Below are 21,320 nucleotides of genomic sequence, written 5' to 3'. Positions count from 1 at the left end.
ATCACTCTAACTGTAAACAGTGGTAGACGGAGTTTTTAGGAAATAGACCAAAGTCTGGATTTGTTAATGTATTGTATGGTCGGACTAATGAGATGTCGGACCAATGGGCTTCTTTTTTTCGGACCAATGGGATGTCGGACTAATGGGATCTCTGGTCAATGGTTCATTTTCGGACTAATGAGATGTCGGACTTATGGGATGTCGGACCAATGATACGGAACCGCTACTGCTAGCTAGCTATTGTGTTTAGCTCGGTTAACAGGCAAAGTGAAATAATTTATTACGTGTCCGAAAGTGAGCTTTATTGGCATCACACACAAGCAACGACAATAGAGAAAAGTAGGAGAAAACTAGGAGACTGGAACTAGGGCCGATCCCCAAGGGGAAATTGTCTTGGTAGATTCACGAGATTAACCTTATACTACAACAACCTGAATGCTTTGCAACGGCTTGCAAATGCTGGCAACGATGTGCAACGTTTAATCATAGACAGTAAAAGACAATTTCATTTAATTCACAGCTCTGCAACAGTTTTGTCTCGTCGCAGATCTTTGAGTTATGTTTTTGACGTGAGATGGCTACCGTAGTCTCTGTAGACTGCGATATAATCCCTAACCACTAGATGGGAGAATTTCATAATGAAATTTCCTCAGGCTTACACAGTGTCCGTTTAACAAAATTAGTGAAGATTTAAAAAATATATACAGTATCTTGTAATTTATTTTTTATAAAAATGTTGCCTGTGGGCAACATTGTACCATAATGGAAAATGTTAATAATGTTAACTGCAGATGCAGTCGTAATTTACAGTTTTTTCTGATTGCTTAAGCACATTTTTTGTAACTATTGGCTATTTTTGCAAAACTCTACACACAAATAACAAAACCTTTCACTAAATTATCAAACATTATAGTTCTCTTGCAAAAGCGAACTGATTACAGTTTTTCTCAATTGTTTACACACAATTTCTGGTACTTGAGACACAATTCCCATGTAACTCATGCACCAATCTCTTGAACCGATTCTGCTGAACTATAAGCACAATTTCTGCTTTACACTCAAATTGCAGTTCTATAACACACTGTTTTCAAAACACTACACACAATTCTGTGCAGCTCAATGAGCACAGTAGTACAGTATTGCCTGTGGGCTGTTCTGTAGGACTGTAAAAATAAAGTATATTTCAAGTATTTGGGGAAAGTAATCCTACTTTGTATTCCTACACAGTTTACAGTATTTTACTCTTTGTTTGGCAGCCGAAAGATTACCAACACAAGGGCTTCTGTCTCCTGAACAGGAAACTGAAATCATGAGCATTGTCCTAGAAAAAACAGCATAACATTACGGCAAATACAAAGAAAAATAATAGAAAACAATGAGATATTTCAAAATATTGATAGGGTAAGCATATCAACTTACTGTATCAGTTTATCTATTGTTTGTAGTACTGTTTGTAGTGTAACACTGAACGAAAAAAGGCCCAAGTCATTATAATGAATGGAGAAGAAGTGTTTTCAATTCATCGCAGTGTTTTACACTGAGCACATCGTGTTCAACGAGTCCTTATAAATGTCTTGATATACAGTTAAGCCCAAAATTATTAGCCCCCCTTATGAATTCAGACATAATCCTTTGTTTATACATGAAAATGACCATTTCCAAAAATGTGCCTAGTTTATATGATTACAGAAGCGCAAAGACAGTATGCCCACAAAGTTTGATGATCATTGTTTACTCATGCTCTGATTTGTGACAAGAAAAGCAAGAATTGACATGTTCAAAATTATTAGCCCCCAGACCATTAATAGTCAATAGTGTAGCCTTTCTTTGCTTCAACTGACAACTTCTTTGAATAATCTTTTACTAGGTTGGCACATATCTCTTAAGCACTCTTTAGCTCCAGCTCGTCCAAACTGCATGGTTTTCTTGTATGGACTCTTGCTTTAAGCACGTGCCACAGATTCTCAATGGGGTTGAGGTCTGGTCTCTGTGTAGGCTATTCCAGCACCTTGATTTTGGTATCCTTTAGGGCGTTTCAGACCACTTTTGGCTTATTATCATGCTGAAGGACTTGGTGGTGTCCTAAGCCTAGACTAAGAGCAGGCGTCTTGATGTTATCCCTCAAAAGGTCAACATAATCTTTCTTTTTCATGATCCCCTGCACCCAAACAAGGCTCCCTGTGCCTGAGACAGCAAAACAGCCCCATAACATGATGCTTCTACCACCATGCTTCACTGTGGGAACTGTATTTTTATGGTTGTAGGCCTTCCCTTTTTTCGCCAAACATAGGCAACATCCATGTGCCCAAACAGCTCCAGTTTAATGTCATCAGACCAAAGGACAGTTTTCCAAAACTAATTTTTAGCTTTTAAATGTGCATGGGCAAAGTATAGTCTGACTTTGAAGCGCCCCTTTTGAAGTAATGGGTTTTTTCTCAGCCGATGACCTTGGAGGCCTCCACAATAAAAATCCCTCGCTACTGTCTTCCTCAAGACTTTAACCCCAGAGGTCTCAAGGTCAGCAACTATCATTTTGGCGGATGTGCAGGGTTGCTTGCTAACATCCCTGATGATTTTTCTCTCCAGATTGAGATATTTAGCATTTTCATCCACACAGGTTTGTTATGCACAAACTTAGAACTCTTTGTACTTTGTAATGATGCCTTGCATGGCTGTTCTACAGACTGTGAAGCATCTAGAGATTACAGTCTATGTAGCGCTGAGCTACATAGACTTTACATTGAAAATTGTCACGCTGCTTCTCTGTGTAACGTGAAACACGTTTTCCCCAGCGGTATTAACAGGTAGTGTGTCCCTCTCGGCCGTTCATACACCGGAAAGACATGGAAGCCTTCCGGTGAACGTCCCTTTCTATGTAAATGCAGAGAAGTGATTCTTCGCCCAGTAGGACAAGTCAGATCATTGGCATAGGTTATTATACACCAAAGAGGATCTATTTATGAATGCAGATGTTGACTTGAGGTAGGGCCTAATACACTTAAAATCCTACATAATGTAGCCTACCTTTAAAGTGACTATTTCTAAGCAGGAAAAACATTACAAAAATCTTGCCCCTTCAGATCATAATGCGTACCATAGAGGGTTAAGGACATATCTTCCATTTTGCTTGGACCCTGATAATTACTGCTTGCAGTTATATTTGTCCCCCCCCCCCTGTATTATTCATTACCTTGTGTCATTTTGCATTGTGTACAAAGCAAAACTGAAATAAGCAGCATTTCACAAATTCAATTGTTCTCTCTCATATGCTTGACTTTGCTATTCAGGGATCTGTTAAATTACAGCCTCCTGAATTTGTGTCAAAGTGTGTTTGCAGAGCTGGTAAACATCCCCTTGAACAGATTTAGTTTCAGGATTGATCACAAAGCATGACATCCAGTATAGTTTATCTATGGTTTCAAGGCCAAGTGGACGCCCCACTAGTTCCACAAGTGTTAATAATTAAAACTACAGCAGATGGCCTTCAAGGTCTTCGCTTATCATTTTAGTTGGCTCATCAATGTTGGCAGCGTCATAGGCACTGTAACTGACAACTGCCTCAGATAAAGTATGTTCTGCAGGTGTAAGTGATTAAGTACAGGTAGTCCTGAAGTAAGACTTGAATTTCCCCTTGGGGATCAATAAAGTATCTATCTATCTATCTATCTAAGACTAAGTTTGTTTAATTGACAGGAAATCAGAAAAAAAGAGCCGAATAAAGAAATGTATGTTTTGCTGCCCCTAACTAAATATAACAATATGTATTTTGTTTGTTCTTTATGCTAAGTCAAATGTAATCATCACAACATGTTTTCTTTGTATTGTACCTGTTCTTTACATTGAACACACAAAACACTACTGGAGAACTAAATCAGTAAACCATGTGACCAACTGCAATTCATAACCATCAGTAGCCTTCTTAACCAGCAGTACCCCCTGTTAGAGGCAACACATCTAGGTTACTACAGTATAAAGTCAAAGGTGCGTTTTGTCAGAATCAGCACTATGGATGTGATTTATGCAAATTACCTATTGACGCAAATATAGTGATAATTTGAATACTTCAGCACATCAATTATTTTTGTTTCTTTGATGTATGGAAACTTTATTTGTATTTCGGTGTGTGTGTGTGTGTGTGTATTTGTGATGTAAAATTGTGGATGGGGTAGGGTGGGGGCTAACAGGAGGAGATGTTTTGCCAGTGCATGCTTATAGAGCACAACGGTCATATGTTTGATGAATTAATACCATAGAACATATCTATCATATGATTTTCTGCAAACATGTGTCTGCTGAGAGAGATTTTGTTTCATCTAATATATCTTTGAAGTGTAACTGTGGTATGAATACAGGTGCCGGACAATATTATTGTATAAATAAAAGGTGAGGTGAAAAAATATGTTATCATGTGCATTTCCACTGTCCTCACACAAATCAAAGACCTTGAAATGGTTGGTTTCCCAACCAACAGTCGTAATCAAAGTACAGTCTGCTAGCCCACAGGTAGAGGTGTCCATGGACTCAGTTCAAGGCCATGTAGATTCAGACAAACACACACACACACACACACACACACACACACACACACACACACACACACACACAAGCACACACAGAAACCTCTGCACACACTGATTTCCAAGAGGCTTCTGGCAATAATATGCAACTACGTCATAAGTTGTGATGTGAACATACTATAAAACCTGAGACGGAGAAGAACATTTCAGTGCACCCTTCAGGATAACATTTTCAGTGCATACCTCCTGTTTTCAAACTGCAACAATGATGAGCATTGCATTCATATGGGCTGTTGTGGTTGGACTCTGCTGTTGCTTGTGGCTGATTTTAGGGATCCGAAGGAGGTAAACATAGATTAACTGAAAGTAATATTGATTTAATATTAATACATTTTTTTTTAGTATTTTCCTCTTGAGATGCATGTACATGTAATTGGAGTTTCTCATATGTAGCGCTTGCTATGGGACTGTTGTAACAATCCAGCTGATCACAGGGTGTACATCTCTTTTTACTGATGGTGTTAAGCTCTTTCAGCTGGACATATTTCAATTATATAATTCATCTACAAAGATATGGAAAAAAGAGAACTGAATACCTTCTAAAGTTAGGGCAATATGTTCTGGTATAATTTGTTCATCAAATCAACATTTAAAACGTTGACGTAGTGTTTCCCACACCTATTGGGAAAGTGAAGAAACCAGTACCCCCAGTTAGTCTGCCAATGTACATGATGGAACTTGATAACTTCTCTTTGTCTGATTGAATGTTTTTAGGCAACCTGGAGAGCCAGCAGTGGAGAACGGCTGGATCCCATATCTTGGATGTGCCCTCCAATTTGGTGCCAACCCCCTAGAATTCCTTCGAAGTCGGCAGAAGAAATATGGCCATATCTTCACTTGTAAGATTGCTGGCGACTATGTCCACTTCCTGTGCGATCCTTTCTCTTATCATTCAGTCATCCGGCAGGGCAGACACCTTGATTGGAAGAAATTCCACTTTAATGCATCCGTCAAGGTATGTCAGACAATCAGTTGAAGACACTAAAAATATGGTTCATCAAACTAAGTTGTTGTCACTTCCCTTCAATGTAACACTTCTGTATTAAGCTGAATTAAATCTTATTTACATTTTAATTAAGCACATAATTAATACTTATCTAAGTATCTTTTGAGTCTAATTTTGATTGTATTTATTCTAGGCTTTTGGCCATGAGAGCATGGACCCAAGCCATGGCTACACAACAGAAAACCTGCACCAGACCTTCCTTAAAACTCTACAGGGAGAAGCTCTGCCTTCACTCATTGAGAATATGATGGAGAATCTACAAACAGTCATGCTACAGTCTGACACACTCAAGGTCACCACCTCTAACTGGGAGGTCGATGGTATCTTTGCCTTCTGTTACAAGGTTATGTTCGAATCAGGTTACCTCACATTGTTTGGAAAGGAGCTGGGAAATGGCGACAAGATCCAGGCTCACCAGGATGCACAGAAAGCCCTTGTGCTCAATGCCTTGGAGAACTTTAAAGAGTTTGACAAGATCTTCCCAGCGCTGGTTGCTGGTCTGCCCATCCATGTATTTAAGAGTGCCCACAGTGCCCGTGAGAACTTAGCTAAGACGATGCTCCGTGAGAATCTCAGCAAGAGAGAAAATATGTCCGATTTGATTTCTCTTCGCATGCTCCTAAACGACACCCTGTCCACATTCAACGACATCAGCAAGGCCCGTACCCATGTGGCTCTGCTTTGGGCGTCTCAGGCCAACACCCTACCTGCTACCTTCTGGGCCCTCTTATACATGATCAGGTACAAGCACAACCCTAATGTATGGTAGATAATCAGGGAACCATACAGTAGGCTCAAGATAAATGCTATCAACTGATTCAGTGAAAGCTGCTGATAATAGCTGGTGTTGATTGCACTATGAGTGATAATGGCTACCCAACCATGCGCAAATGAAGTATCGCATAATATGTCACAGGAAGAAATTCTAATACTTTAATTGGAAGTACAGAGCAAGTTTTTGCTGCTTTTACAATTTCTCTATAACTGCACCACATATTTAGAGAATTGACAAACACAAATGTGGTTAGTAATCTTGTTTCCTTCCTACATGTCCACAGGAGCCCTGGGGCTATGCGAGCTGCTACTGCGGAGGTGGAGAGTATCCTAGAAAGTTCCCACCAGAAAGCAGATCCAATGAACCCTCAGCTTGTTCTGACCAGAGAGCAACTGGACAATATGCCGGTTTTGGGTAAAATAATCTTCACATCAATGTTATAATGTTCTAGTTGAAATAATAATAATAATAATAATAATACATTTTATTTTTTATTGCACTTTACTTCAAACCAATGATCTCAAAGTGCTACAATGCACACACACACACACACACACACACACACACACACACACACACACACACACAATAGATATATGTAGATTACAATTATTTGTTCTCTGCTTAACAGACAGTATCATCAAGGAAGCTATGCGTCTGTCAAGTGCTTCTCTCAATGTTCGAGTTGCCAAGGAGGACTTCCTGCTCCACCTGGACAACAAGGAGTCCTACCATATACGCAAAGATGATGTAATAGCACTCTATCCACAGATGCTTCATTTTGATCCTGAGATCTACGAGGATCCTCTGGTTGGTTAAATTAATCCCATTACCTTATCCTTACTAGGCTATATCAGAAGTAATAAGAATATACCATTATGCTAACACAACTCTCTAAATTCCTTTTTTTCTTAATAGACCTACAAATATGACCGGTACTTGGATGAAAACGGACAGGAGAAAACTAACTTTTACAGAGATGGACGCAAGCTCCGCTACTATTATATGCCTTTTGGGTCTGGGGTAACGAAATGCCCAGGACGTTTCTTTGCTGTGCATGAAATCAAGCAGTTCCTCGCGCTTTTGCTAGCATATTTTGATATGGAGCTGCTGGACTCTAATGTTAAAGTCCCCCCACTTGACCAGTCACGAGCTGGTTTGGGAATCCTCCAGCCAACATATGATGTTGACTTCAAGTATCGATTGAAGTATCAGTGTTGAGAGCATGTTAAATTATTGTCTTTATATGTATATTGATATTATTTTTTTTACCACTGACTGATGTGCATAAACATAGATTTTTGTTTAGAAATAAGAATTGTGCGTAATCTGTAAATGGTGCTGTTTGTGACAGCAGGCATGTTTTTGATGATCTTGTGTTATCAGTAATATTTACTGCACACAGTTTCCTAGTAGATTCCAGGTTAACATTTCAACAACAATGAATGATTCTAAGCTTTACAATCTCTGTGAATTGTCAATTATTTCTTGTTGCAATCACAGATGTACATAGGCTTTAAATATTCTGACTGATGAAATAATATATGTAAACGTGTCCTCATCATTAAAATGTGTAGTTTTGTACTCATTTTGTTCAACATTTCTTTAGCTCATTGGTTGGCAGTGCAGCCTCTTGCTGTCATGCTGCTCCTGCCATCGCTTCCTGCCATTCACCTATTTTGGCTTTTATAGAGTGAAATAGTCTCTGTATTTTTACACATCTTAATGTATTTATTTATGATTGCATAAGGGGGACTTCTGCATCAAAACATAATGTCCTCTTACCCTGCATTTTACCATTTGGTTTTATAATGGAACTGCATAATATTCAAAATATAATAGGCAAAAAAAAGTCTTCAAAGACAAAAAATTTAAATGTCACAACAGTGACATTTTTCAACAGTGAAAACACAACAGTAAACATGTAAGTGTTCTTAGGCTGTGGTCACAAGTCAAAATCACGTTTAATTCACTAATGTATAAACCTCACTGTGACATCTCCCTCATCATGTAACTTAACTGACAATACGAGGTGGATAAGAAAACTTAGTAGGAGCACAAGTCCAAATACGCAACAATTCAAGTGACCACTGATTGCACACAAGCAGGTTGCCCGTTGCATTTTCAAGTGGCCAGAGCTAATGTGCAATAGTCCACATTTTCTTCCAAGAAAACCTTTTGGAAAACATAAATACAGCACATCAATCCTGTAGACATTCTACAACTTAAGTTATCTGGATAATAGCAAATTGCATTTGTCTGTGTCAATATTGCTCTTAGATTGCCTTCTTGATTTCCTGCCAGCTGACACAGAGTTATCTTGAAGTGAGTGATAATGAAATTGTGTGTGATGGCCAACACAGGTCACTTCAGTTCGATTAAAAGCACTCTAGTAATCACAGGTCATAATGCTATCATTCGTGTCACTACAGGTCATATAAAAATGGGTGAGACAGCAAAAACAATATTAACAACATTTTGTTGCTTGCTCCAGCTAGAGTTGTATTCTACTACAGATGGTATTCAGACTTGTTGTTAATGGAGAACTGGGTTTAAACCACAGGGTTCTAATTTCAATCATTGTAGGCAATGGTGTCAGAGTTGTAATGGAGAGTTGACTATAAAAGTTAAAAAAGGAATGGACTTTACCTTGCAGGCATGTGGAGGGGAAAGGGGGCGTAGCAAACAATGATTATTGCAGGTCATTGGGTAGAGAAAGGTTGTTCTCGGGCATGTTACTATGTTCTATGACCAAACTTTGAGCTCCAAGTGCTGGTGTCAGCTGGCCAAACATGAGTCCATTTTTCCAAGTAAGGTGTGACTGCTTTTGCACTTATGAACAGAGTAGCAAGTTGATTTTTAGGGCGTATTCACACCAGGAAGGTCCGTTAGTTCACTTATTTGGTCCGGACCAATTTTTTTTTCTTTTTTTCTTTTTTGGTACGGTTCGCTTTCACACCGTGATTAATTGCAACCGGACCAGAATTTATAAACAAAAGCACATGTGCTAAGGTCGTTCAACCATTGGCTGGTAAACGTGTAGGTGGGGTGAAGAATAGGAAGCCAAAGTCAAAGTTGGCCCACGTAAATACTATGTTTGCGTGCTGTACTCGTTATTATCCTAGCAATATAGTTTATACAGTTAAAGCTTTGCAGAAGTGCTTGAGCGTCAAGACCGTTTGATGCAAGTTTAACAATATCATGCTCGTAATTTTGCAACGACGAAGACGTGCAACAAAACAGCTCTCATGTGTGTCCAACATGCTAACAGCAGGCCTACGGAAGACGGAACGGGTAGGAGATGCAAAATCAAATTATTGTTGGCAAAAAAGCGTTAGCCCACTGCTGCTTACAGCTGTTGTGCGTCACGGAGCTATCCTACATTTCCCATAATGCGCAAAAACTACGGGAGCTCGTCAAATCCAAAAAAGGTAGATTTCTGTAACTGGGTCGGATCGAGGTCGGTCTGCTTTCACACCATAAACGAACCGCACCAGGGTTCGATAGGAACCGCTCCGAGACCACCTCCTCAGCTGGGTCTCGGTCCGCTTGTTTGGTCCGCACTAGAGTTCGAGTGATTGTATTCACACCAGTCAAAAAGGTCCGAACCAAGCAAGAAACGAACTTGAGTTCGTTTTAATCGAACTAAACAAGGCAGGTGTGAATACCCCCTTAATTACCTATCTGATACCTGCCTACCAACGCACCAGCAACATTTGATGATATTAACATAAAAAACCTGCCCTAGATTCATTCAATTCAATTCAATTCAAAAACGTTATTTATCCCCGAGGGGCAATTTCTCCATGCAGGCATAGTGACATATAAGACGCACGACAAAAGACAAGACAAAAGGGAGAACAGGACAGACAGGGGTGTGTGTGTGTGTGTGGGTGGGTCCCAGTCTCCTAGTACCAGGAGAGAGAGGGGGAGGGGGCTGGGAGCATATTTGAGTTCAGAAGGTGAATAGCCTCAAAAGTAAAAGTAGCCTTCCTCCTGTTGGTCCTAGCAAGAGGACAGCGCAGACGCCTGCCAGAGGGCAGCCATTCAAAAACTCTGTGTAAGACATGGGTAGAGTCTTCTAAGATGGAGTTGGCTTTTCTTAGGGTTGCCTTGTCATGCAGTGACGTCAGAGACTGAAGAGGGTGGCCAATGATTTTAGAGCATGTGTGCACAATGCTCTGGAGGTGTTTCTTGTTTTTGATCGTTAGAGAGTGAAACCAGCATATTGATGAAAAGGTCAGTATACTTTCAATAAAGGAGGTGTAAAAAATATTGAGAATTTTCCTGCTCACTCCAAGGAGTATAGTTTCCTCAGGAAATACTGCCGCTGTTGACATTTTTTGAGAATCACCTCTGTGTTCGAGTCAAAACGCAGTTTGTCATCAATGACGGTGCCCAGGTATTTGTACTCCTGTACAACTTCAACTGGTTCCCCATGTATTATAGGTGCAGTCCTGCATCCTCCATGCTTGCTGAAGTCAATGAACATCTCCTTGGTTTTTGTAACATTAAGCTCCAAAAAGGAGCTATCACACCATTCCACAAACTCACTGAGGACAGGCCCGTGATCTTGGATAGAACCTGATAACAGGGACAGGAGAACAGTGTCATCGGCAAACTTCACTAGATGACGATCAGGATGGCGGCTTCTACAGTCATCTGTGTATAAGATGAAAAGCAGTGATGAGAGGACACAACCCTGGGGTGAGCCTGTGGATGTGTATCTGCTGTCAGAGAACCTCTTGTTGACCAGCACCTTCTGTGTTCTTTGTGTGAGAAGGTCTGTGATCCACAGAATTAGCTGATGATCCAAGTTGAAACAGTTGATAAGTTTTTTAGCCAGCATGTGAGGTTGAATGGTGTTGAAGGCAGACGAGAAATCTGCAAATAGGAGTCGGGCAAAAGAATTTGGGCTTTCTAGATGTGCATGGATGGTATTCAGTATGTAGATTTTGGCATCATCCACCCCTCTTTTCGCACGATATGCAAACTGAAGAGGATCCATCTTTGAAGCTGTGGCGTTGATGATATGAGCTTTCACAATCCTATCAAAGGCCTTCATGACAAGGGAGGTGAGGGCAATGGGTCTTAGGTCATTCAGGACTTTAAAGGGACACTTCACCGATTAGCATTAAGCTTTGTATCTTTAGAAAACCAGTCATGTTTTTGAATGGTCATGCATCAATCCGTCAGTTTGCCTTGAGATGGGAGAAATACGGTTCTCAATGTTGGACTTCCTGCTTTCAATGATGTAAAAATCATCATTTTACATCATTGAAAGCAGGAAGTCCTATTCATGGGTTTAATTGAAATCCGTATTTCTCCCATTTCAAGGCAAACTGAGGGAATGATGCACGACCATTCTAAAGATACAAAGCTTAATGCTAATCGGTGAAGTGTCCCTTTAATGCTGGTCTTCTTGGGGATGGGAATAACTGTGGAGTGTTTCCATGACTGTGGGACAGTGGCAGTAGATAGAGACCTCTGGAATATCTGCTGGAAAACGCCTCCAAGCTGCTCAGCACAGTATTTCAGTGTGTAACCACAGATGTAATCTGGACCAGGAGCTTTCTTGATCTGTGTCCTTCTCAAACACTCCACCACAGACTCAACTCTCTGTTATTGACTATCGATACCTTCCTGATTATATGTCGGCAAAATATGCATGGACTACTGAAACTGTTTTGTTTTCTCACAAGTCATGAATGCATGTGGTACAGAATTGTGCTTTAAGCACTGTTATGAAGAAAATAAAGGACATGACATGAAAAAATGTCACACCATTTTTTCCATACAAGGTTAACTAAGGGTTAGTATTCCCATTGCAGAGTCGTCTTATTTTGTCATCTTTCCTTTAACATTTTCAAAACCATACATCTCTCACTCAAAACTATTGGTTTAAGGAACCCTTAACACTATAAGCGCCAAGCGCCGGCTTGCAGCTACTGGCACTACTACTGCTTGTTGTCTATGGGGACTATTTTCAGATGCTGCGTATGATATCACTGCACCTATGGTACGTTTGCAAGTTGCCTTGATTATTACGCCAGATGAGAGTGTAGTTCCATGTCAAATCAGCCTAGAAAAACGCCAGGTTTCATTTTCAGTTGGTCTTATTGCACTTTCTAACTTGAGAGGAGAAACGTTTTAAATGGGAAAATTACCAGAAATCTTAGTCACTTTTAAACATGAAGCTAGCAGGCGAGAAGCTAATGGTCTAATCCGATGCAGTGATCTATGCTAGGCTGAAGCTAAAAGTTGTATCGCCAGACTCACAGAATGGCTGGATGAACGGGAACAAGGTAAATATCGATTGTTTTGCTCGAGGGGAGGTGGAAAATGAGCGTATTTCCAAAAATGGCGGAATATCCCTTTAACCTAAACTACATTTTTAACCCTAACTTCCTAACCTAGCCCGAGCCGCTGTTATTTGATCCCCATTTTAACAAATTCCTTGGTTTTAATGGGATAAGGGTGGCAATAACAGCAGGCCAGTGCACCTTTTAATTAACCTTTTAAATATCAAAATATATATTCAGTGGTGAATGTAAAGTTCTTGAATTGAAACTCGGACACAATAAAGTACTTCTGAACTCTTTATAAACTCTTATAGTTTCTTTGCAGTCATTTACATCTTCCGTTCATATCACCAACTCGCTATCTAACGCATGTGTTTCTTCTACTCTATTAACAACACAATGAAAACTAAAGGCGCCCCCTTCTGGACTGAATGAAACAATGACATGGAAATCCTATAACATAACATGTTATACAAATCATAAACATTACAGTGAAGATGCCAGGCAAGTCTAAGCCATCCAAAGAGGGTGAGATCCGCCCTCCGCAGGAAGATCAGGAGATGGATACGAGGGAAAAGTCAGCTGATCGGGCTGGAGCTGCCACAACCATTACAAGCCCTGGGGCCTCATTTATAAACGATGCGTACGCACAAAAGAATGCGTACGCCTCGTTCTACGCAAGCTTTGGTATTTATAAAAGGTGAACTTGACGGTAAAATGTGCGCACCTCCACGCAAGCTCTGACCCATGCGTACGCACAAAAAAAGGAAAAGCAGAAATTGACGGTAAAATGTGCGCACCTCCACGCAAGCTCTGACCCATGCGTACGCACAAAAAAAGGAAAAGCAGAAAGTGCGACCTCAGGAGGAAACAGGTACAACGACCCGAAATTGGTTCAATAATCGAAGTTTAACACAAACATAACATTGCGCAATGACGCGCATCAAAGACATAACTGCCTTAACCTAATCCTGTTTAAAATCTAAAACGTAGTTGATTGTTGTTTCGTGCGCCCGTCAAAAAATCCATCTTATTTGAGGCAAGAAAGACATGTTGATAGGCTATACACATTGTATGTTTTGTTAATTATCCACTTATGGCTTTCGTGCATGTTGTGATATTTGTCAATAATACATCAAGGCTCAAACATGTTGCTTGTTAGCTTGTTAGCAATATATACAGTAAGAGGGATTTGCCGAGAGGTACCCGCCCGAATCATGCCATGCAGTCTCGCTGCAAGTGCTGACTTGCATCGGCTTTCTTGCCACTGGCTGAATCGAGAACTGGCTGACCCGAGTGGGATAGCCAACCTTCAGCCGAATTTTGCCAGACGTGTTAGGAGGTGTAGTTGTTTTATCACCAAACTACATCAGCTTTCCTTACACGGTGAACAGGCAAATAAAAACGCAGCAAAGTCTAATTTCCCAAATGTGATCCGTGCTATTGACTGCAATAATAGTGCTATATAAGAGCACCGAGTGAAAATAAATGTGCCTTTGTTAACAGGAAGCATATTCATTCCCTCAATGTCCATGTTATATATGTGCCACGGACATGTTGCTCACAAATGTTGTCGCCCGGTGGCCTGATTCATATTGAGACATAGGCCTACTGTAGCAGCGTTGGGCGAAGACTGAATGCTGGAGCTGTGCGCGATGGTGGCTTCTACTGTAGGTGCGGGTGAATCGTGTTTAAATCCTGTAATCCTAAAATAATTTGGAACAATTTTTCGACCATTTCTAAACATTCAACCCTTTACTCATTGAAGTTATGTTGTAGGTGACAGTGGATATCCGCTGAAACGGTGGCCTCTCACGCCATTTATGAACCCACAATTTCTATGCTAAGCTTATTAACAAAAATGCCCACAGACCTAAAGTGTTGTTTAACACAATTAATTCTATCATTAATCCTCCTTCCACCTTATCCTCTCTGCCTGCTACAACAGAAACCTGTGAGATGTTTCTCAATTTCTTTATTGACAAAATTGACATCAAAAAACCTCACATCTCACCCTCAACTTCTGATCCTGCTCTGTGCCAGTCTGTTATTAACCGCCTCCAACAGTTCCAACCAGTCTCCTCCTCACAGTTGTCTGATGTGGTCTCTCATATGAAGCCCTCTTCTTGCCACTCTGATATTCTTCCATCTCACCTTTTCAAGGAAGTTTTTGCAGCCATTTGCCCTTTTGTTTTGAGTACCATTAACAGCTCTCTGGCTAATGGAGTGGTACCCTCTGGCTTTAAACACGCTATTGTACAACCTCTCCTGAAAAAACCTAGCCTTGATCCTATTGATTTGAAAAATTATAGGCCCATATCTAAATTGCCCTTTCTATCAAAGATCTTAGAAAAAGTTGTTCTGTCTCAGGTCTCTTCCTATTTAAACACTTCTAATATCCTCGACAAGTTTCAATCTGGTTTTAGACCACTTCATAGTACAGAGTCTGCATTACTTAAGGTCCATAATGATTTAATGCTCTCTGTTGACTCTGGTTCCTGTGCCCTTCTGGTCCTATTAGATCTTAGTGCTGCTTTTGACACTATTGACCACAATATCCTTTTAAAACGCCTGGATGTTGAAGTCGGTCTGCAAGGCACTGTATTAACTTGGTTCAGATCCTATCTAACTGATAGATCTTTTTCAGTGCATTTAGGTAATGCTTTGTCATCATCTGCTCCCATTAAGTGTGGTGTCCCCCAGGGTTCTATTTTAGGGCCTCTGTTATTTTCTTTATATATCCTTCCCCTGGGGTCCATTTTTAACCGTCACAATATTCGTTACCACTGCTATGCGGATGATACCCAATTTTATATACCAGTGGCACCTGAAAATTCCTGTTCATTGAGCAACCTTTTTCTTTGTCTCAGTGACATTAAGAATTGGATGGCTAACAATTTTTTACAGCTTAATGAAAATAAAACAGAAGTGATCATTTTTGGACCATCAAACTCTGTCAACACTCTCAGCAAGGCTCTTGGCCCTCTGTCTGTTAACCACCACAGTGTTGTTAAAAACCTAGGTGTTTTCCTAGACTCTGCTTTGACTTTTAACAAGCAAGTCAACAGCGTGGTCAAAGGGAGTTTTTTCCAGCTTCGATTAATAGCCAAACTTAAGTCCTGTCTTTCCTACAGTGATTTAGAAGTCCTTATACATGCCTTCATATCATCTAGACTTGATTACTGCAACTCATTGTATGTAGGTTTAACTAAAGCCTACCTTACATTGCCAGACTTTGCAAAGATTTGGAAAAGATTTTTGAAAGACTACAGTCTCAGACCCTCTCACATCTAAAGACAATTCGTTGAGTTTTTAGTCACAGTCTAGTCACAGGCCAGTCTCAGATTAGGATTTTGCAAAGACTGTGGTCACTATTTACAAGACTGCTGCTAGATTCCTTCAAATTATTTCCATCGTGCACTAGGCTATACGTCATCATCAACAGGAACTCACGTGATAGGCTACTCATATCAAAGTAATTTTTTCGCGTTTCTGCAGCATTGTTTGATCGTGTGACATCACTAACAGATATAGAGTTGTTCTGTCACGTAGAATAGCCGACTAATAAATTATAAGAAATAAAATAACAAATAATCATACAGGCTACAGCTGTCGCCTATTTTGCCCCTTCCGTTCTCGTGTTCGTCGACCGAGGTCACTATTGGTTTTTAATGTTCACGTCACTATTTGCATGAGCCACGACTGAAAAGACTTACGATAATATCAAACATGTTTGATATTGTCGTAACGGCAAAACTAGAAAAAGACTGAGTCCGACGGACTTAAAACCGCTAAGATTGGCACCTTACACTAAACGATTTAGATGACGGGAGCGCGCCGAGATTCTAGTACAACTGGCAAGATTTCCGCCCGATTTTGGAAAAGTAGTCGCCGACTGTTAAAACAGACCAAAATCGTGCAATGTAAGCCAGCCTTAAGTCAACCCTGCACAGACTCCAGATTGTCCAAAATGCTGCAGCAAGATTGCTAACTGGATCTAAGAAACATGACCACATTACACCTGTGTTGGCTAAACTTCACTGGCTCCCTGTTGAACAAAGAATTAATTTTAAAATTCTGCTCTTTGTTTATAAAGCCTTACTTGACTTAGCACCTCAATACATCTGTGATCTCTTAATTCCTTACTGTTCTCCTAGACCTCTTCGTTCTTCCTCACAATGTCTTCTTTCTATTCCCTCTGCTTCACTTAAATCCAAAGGTGACAGAGCTTTTTCTGTCTATGCCCCCCAACTCTGGAATAGCCTTCCTGATACTGTCAAATCTTGCCCCACTATTACTAGCTTTAAATCCAACTTAAAGACTTACCTCTTCTCCCTAGCTTTTAACACTCCCTGACCTCTCCACCTCTCCCCCAAATGTTTCCTTTTTGTTTATCTCCACTGTTGTGTTAACTTCTTAACTTTTCTTTAATTTCTTATTTGTTTTTATTTTTAGTTTCTATGTTTAATTAATATTATTACAATGCCCATCCTTTTGCCTACTAATATTGTATTATTATTATTATTGTTATTATTATTGATTATTATTATTGTTATTTATTTGTTCTATGTAAAGCACTTTGGTGCAATGCTGTTGCTTTTAAATGTGCTATATAAATAAAATTTGACTTGACTTGACTTGACAAACAGTCAATGAAGTTGCGTTTTTTGTCTTTCCCGCTGTTTTCGGCATGTTGTCCACAGACATCAATATTCATTAAGGGCGTTTCGCTGAATATTTATAGGCAATTATGGGTGTGTCTTGAGGTACGCACAGGTACCGCAAATGTAGAGTAGAGCTTGATTTATAAATGGGAAATTGGCGTGGAACGTGCGTGTGCACGGTTTTATAAATCAGCATATTTCTGTGCGCACGCACTTTCTGAGTTTTGAGCGCAAAGTTTCATAAATGAGGCCCCAGGAGAGGAAGCAGTGGTGGAATTGGCCAACCTAGTGAAGACGTTGCAGGCTCAAGCAGAACCAGATGAGAAGGTGGTGCAGTTCCAGGATGAGTGTTGGAAGGCAAGAACCATCGGTTTCAGCTTTTTCAAGACCAGGTGGGAGACCTTCGTGAGGGCAGCGAGGCGTCAAGGTGGAATTCACCTAAGCTACCACCAGAGACAGACTGAGGATCATTGGAGAGGGGAGTGAAGGTACACAACACCTCAGTCTCCATCAAGGGGGGAATGGGGCGACAGAGGTAAAATGGTCTTAGGTGAGCCATTGGGCACCTGCTAGGCCTAATACTCTGTACGCTCGAAGCTCATATCCTATGATTGAACAGGATGGGTTGAAGTGAATGATGCTTCATGGTTAGAGAATTGAATGATTGAGATGGCCTGATAGGTATGCTACCTGCTAAGGTGGTATCTGTTGCTCTGGCCCTACGTTTTCTGTGGTACGTTTTCCCTGGTGCTGTGAACAGGGTGGCTGACTTCCTGTCCCGCATCCCAGAGGATGAGGGGTAGGGAGGGAACCCTGCTTGAAGGGGTCATTCCCTTTGTCCTGGGACGACAGGCGTCATCTGCTTGGGAGGGGGGAAATGTAACGGTGCTGCTGCCCGTTACCGCTACACTATCATATATCATATGCAAACAAGCCAAACACGCACGCAGTTTCAAACACAAACACTTTATTTTTCACACAAACATAACTCTGCGGCTCATCGCTCGACATCGGTTGTAACCGGCATCTGCAAGACATAAACAAACATAACGACATTAGTAACTAGAATGCATTTCCCGGTGGGAAAGTGCGAAGTGGCAGGATAAGCGACAGCTCGCCCTCAGGTCAAAGTGCCAAAGTTTGGCCAAGACGCGAAGCTGCTTCGAGTTTGGCGACGTTGCCCTCGATTGCCGAATTCTTACACTGACCTGACGAGTTGCCTAGGTTTATCAGTGGTATGTCCCAGAGCACCTCCAATGTAAAAATGTAGATGTCATCCCAAAGACGTAAAGAGATATGAGCCAAAATGCATTTTTGCTAATTGCGGCGCCCCCTAGTGGCCAAATTACAACACATTTACTGAGGCTACTTTGGATGGTGTCCAAAATCATCCCGCCAAATATGGTCTCGATACCTCACAGCGTTTCCGAGATTTGACCTCACTTCCTGTTTGGACGCTTCACCATCGAATTTGATTGGCTGTCACGGGCGAACGCTTTGATGTATGAAAATGAAATGTACACCTCTAAGGTCTGTAGACCTTGTGTTGAATTAAGTATGAGTTGTTCACGTGTAGCTAGCATGAAACACGTAACCACTGAAGGAAGGAGGGAGCCTAAGGAACTAGGCATGTTTCTAGAACAAATACGAGTAATGTTAGGAGTATAGCTATCCTGTTATGCGGGAACATCCGCAGTTTACTCACTGTTGAATAAGTTGCAATGTGTTATAGCCTCAAATGGATTGCAAAATAAACAGGACGACTCACCTGTTCAAATGATGTAATAGGATAAAATTTGGTTTTGATATGTCAAAGCAACCAGGCTGTTACTGGTTAACGTTTCTGAATATGAAATCGATTTTGGATTGGTTGCATGTGATAAAAGCTATGCCATTTCCTGTCCAGACAGCATTCATATTCAGAAATACTGTACACCGGCAACAAAGACACACACACACACACACACACACACACACACACACACACACACACACACACACACACACACACACACACACACACACACACACACACACACACACACACACACACACACACACACACACACAACAACAACTCTTTCAAACAGAAACGTCAGTCCGTTACATCTGCCTCTTGTCCACAAACTGCATGTCGCTGAGTTGACTAGCAACGAAGACTTTCACATAAACACACACACACACACACTTACAAACACACATACACACCACCCCTTCAAACACAAATATCTGTCTGTTACGCCTGCCTCTTGTCCACAAACTGCATGTTGCACAGTTCACCCACATCTACCCACAATTCTTTGATTTATAAATAACCCCAGCATTAAAAAACTGCAATGTGTCAAATCTTATTATACAACAATTGGGTTCTATGAAGCTGTTTCTTTGTTTCTGATTGGCCGAGAGACGTTCCATGAGTTGAAATATCCCACGATAATCCACTCTGACTTTTCACAGCTAATAATAAATCACTCCGCGATACAATGTCAAATTGTCTAGTGTAAAACGAACTGTCACGTTGCATCCAAGCTGAAATACAGATACTCAGAACATAGAATATGACGGAGGTGGATATTAGCTAGTTGGATGGCATGTAGGCTAAGTAAAATAGTGATGTTTCAAAGCTAAAAGCATGTCCTAACCAGACGCAATGCGAGCTAACGTTTATTAGGCTATATTCTGCATTGCTTGACAACGGGAGAGATAGAACTAACGACTGGCTTTTGGCCATAGCAACGTGCTTTTAGAACTAACGACTGGCCTTTGGCCATAGCAACCATCCATTTAGAACTAGTAACGGCAGTTTGTCCTGCAAGTAATAGAACTTTGTGGCGGAGAGAAGTTAGTTCTACAAACAAGACAGTTTTAGCGATTTACATTATAATGGGAAATTAGCGCAAAAAACAAGTGGTAGAATTGTTGTATAAAAGCAATATAGCACTTGTGATCGTGGGTTGTTGCTGGATATTCCCACGGGTGTAGTTGCCTGCGCCACTCGGCCTCGAGGCTACGGCCGAACAACACCCGTGGGAATATCTAGCAACAACCCACTCCCACTCGTGCTATATTGCTTAAATATGTATACTGTATATATATACTGTATGGGCAATTCCATGCAAAACTGTCAAGTCCATAACCCCACACAGCATCATACTATGATGTGGATGATGATTTCTTAAAAGTTTACCATTTCGCTCGCGCAAAAAAAAAAATTCATCGTTCCTACATCGTTTTTTTCATCGTTCCTACAAAGGCTTCGTCATTGTTTGAAGAACATTTATCAGAACCAACATTTCTAGATGATGTTGGGAATGGGGTAGGCCTACTATTACTAAAATAAATGCATAAGGTAGCCTATGCCTGTTTTTTACATCCCGACTATTTAATGTAGGTTTTAGGCTAAGCCTACACAGTGAGAGCAACAAGTTGCTCTCTCAATTATATGAAATAAGGGCATAAAGGGCATGAATAAGACAATTCCTTACGAGGGGTTGGGAATGCCTGGGTTGAGTTTGAGATGCATTAGGCCTATAGCCTACACATGGATCATCACTATTTGTTTTGTGTTTTTATCCAACTTTGATAACATGCATATAAATATGGAGATTACCTTCTTTTCGCCTTTTCATTGTTATTAGCCTATGCCAATCAACTGAGTTGAATGCTGTGCATGTTGTCTCTACATAGGCTACACATATTGCTGTGCACGTTGTCTACACAGCCTATAGTAGCCTACACTGTTGTCTAATCTAATTAGGCTACACACATTTTGCGATAAGGTGACATTTCTGATTCTGACACAACCATCATACAAAATAAAACGAACTCAGTCAAAAGCCTGTTGCAAAAGCCAAGTTCAGCGGCCACAACGTTTTGAAACTTTTCCTCCGGTTCACACTCGGCTTATGTGACATTTGCAACGTTTAATCATCTTTAACATCGTTCATAGACCTTTACTGACCTCAATCACGCAGACCACCGCAGCATCAGTCTCTC

General features: G+C 40.7%; 1 protein-coding gene across 1 annotated transcript; it reads left to right on the top strand.

Annotated features, from left to right (window-relative positions):
* The first annotated feature begins 4,739 nt into the window (after window positions 1-4,739).
* LOC134060820 (cytochrome P450 7A1) lies at window positions 4,740-7,946 on the top strand. Its single transcript, XM_062517355.1, has 6 exons — window positions 4,740-4,862; window positions 5,292-5,532; window positions 5,717-6,324; window positions 6,642-6,772; window positions 6,990-7,168; window positions 7,277-7,946. Exons 1-6 carry the CDS (start codon window positions 4,783-4,785, stop codon window positions 7,577-7,579), a joined length of 1,542 nt encoding a protein of 513 aa, XP_062373339.1. The 5' UTR covers window positions 4,740-4,782; the 3' UTR covers window positions 7,580-7,946.
* Window positions 7,947-21,320: the final 13,374 nt, after the last annotated feature.

Source organism: Sardina pilchardus, chromosome 2 (genome assembly GCF_963854185.1).
Source record: "Sardina pilchardus chromosome 2, fSarPil1.1, whole genome shotgun sequence".
Lineage (NCBI taxonomy): Eukaryota > Metazoa > Chordata > Actinopteri > Clupeiformes > Clupeidae > Sardina > Sardina pilchardus.
This window is presented reverse-complemented; position numbering and strand designations above follow the sequence as displayed.